This window comes from Perkinsus marinus (genome assembly GCF_000006405.1).
Source record: "Perkinsus marinus ATCC 50983 genomic scaffold scf_1104296971102, whole genome shotgun sequence".
Lineage (NCBI taxonomy): Eukaryota > Perkinsozoa > Perkinsida > Perkinsidae > Perkinsus > Perkinsus marinus.
Genome location: NW_003202216.1, coordinates 1 through 1694, shown reverse-complemented (window position 1 = coordinate 1694; position 1694 = coordinate 1). Strand labels below are relative to the sequence as shown.

The following is a 1694-nucleotide window of genomic DNA, read 5'->3' as shown; positions in this document are numbered from 1 at the left end:
AGAGTGGTATCGTAGCTACTGTATCTTATAGATGTCCCTACGCTTTTAGTTATACGAATGAGAAATTTGCTATCTCCTATTCAGCTTTTGGGACCAAAAGCTCAAGTGTCCGAGCAAATGTCCTGGTCGCTTTAGTTGGGCCGTAGTTTGCTGGTGTGGATGTGCGCAAGTTCTCACTACCTACTAGATAGCGTCTAGGAGTGCCCACCAGAGCCGAAGCACTTGAAAGGGGACAGAATCTTGATTAATGTTCAACGGTTGTAAAGTTCAATCACGCAAGGCCGCCAATCCATCACACCATGCCATGGCGAGGTGAATGAGGCTCTTCTGAAGAGTTGCAGGATGCTTTTCAAGTAGGGCGCAAGTTGCGCCGCGCAACACCTGTGAATCGCAGGCTGTGATGAGAATGAGACGATCCGAAATCCCGACCAAGGAGGCCGATGTCATCCTACCTGACCGCAGTAAGCCGAAGATCTGCTCACGAAGTTCGTGGTACGAACCTTCGGGAGGATGGTGAGTCACCATTGGTGACCATCCGATGGTCGGGCGAACCTTCAGGTGCAAATTGCACCTGAGTTCTGTTCAAATTACCCCCTGCAACTATCACTGGTGTAATTCGAGGGCAAACCCGATGTAACTTACTGACTTGAAGCTTTCAGCTCCCCGAAAACGTCTACGTCGAGTACGGACCATAATAGCGGGCAAACTATGACGCATTCAGCATATCGATATAGCGATACAACGCGAAGCTCATCATCAATGTATACGATATCCGATCAGGAAAATCCCTGGAGAACCAAAAATTTCTGCCTGGCAGAGTCTGCCAGTAACCGAACTGCACAGGCAGCGAAACGCCACCCATGATGAAGTGCCAGACGCACCTCAAGCGAGAAAGCGAGATTCTGATAGAATATTAGTGATATCGATGTTCGTCAGCCTTGACACGTAATCTACGGCGCTCACGCGGATAAATGAACAGGCTGCGAGACGCAGATGCTATATTATTCTCGAGAGAGATAGGTAATTAGTCGTCCTTCGCGCTGGCTGACTGACCAAGACAGCCACCTGGTGACTCATAGATAGAGCACAACGCAACATCACACAACCTTTTGGATGCTAACTCCAAGATTCCAAAGGTACGGTTTGATAGTGACCCGATCCATTCCGATTGAATCGGAATGGCCCGAGTCTCGGGATCAATCCGGGATCAATTCGACATCATCCTGATCAGTAGCCAAATCAGGTTCTTGTCAAGAATCGATCAAGAACTTCTTGATCGATGAATGGTCGGAGTAGACACGAGTGGTGATCTCATCATGAGATTCTCATCCGGAGTGGACACTCGCAGTGGACATCGACGTCACAGATGTATTTTTGACCGATTAAATCCGTCAGAATCACCGAGGTAACTGGTGACCCGAGCACTCTCAGTGTCTCACTACCAGTGGTACCGACCACTGGTAACTACCTCGGTGGACTTGCTGTTGAGATCATCGGTTGGAGCACCGAGAAAGATGTAGACTACTGGTTGGTCATGAACTCCTGGAATGAGGAATGGGGTAGCCATGGGACATTCAAGATAGCCCAAGGAGACAGTGCCACTATCATACTGGTATAGACGATATGTTTCTCGGAGAGACTCCCGCCATGAATCTGACTATGACTCCCAATGGGGGGTCTCATCTTTCCAATTT

General features: G+C 48.8%; 1 protein-coding gene across 1 annotated transcript; it reads right to left on the bottom strand.

Annotated features, from left to right (window-relative positions):
- Positions 1-267: 267 nt before the first annotated feature.
- On the bottom strand, positions 268-1567 carry Pmar_PMAR011237 (hypothetical protein; the record flags this gene model as incomplete). The annotated part of the gene is made up of 2 exons (XM_002767156.1): positions 268-381; positions 1469-1567. The coding sequence occupies 2 exons, from the start codon at positions 1565-1567 to the stop codon at positions 268-270; spliced, it is 213 nt and encodes a 70-aa protein (XP_002767202.1).
- Between the last annotated feature and the right edge of the window lie 127 nt (positions 1568-1694).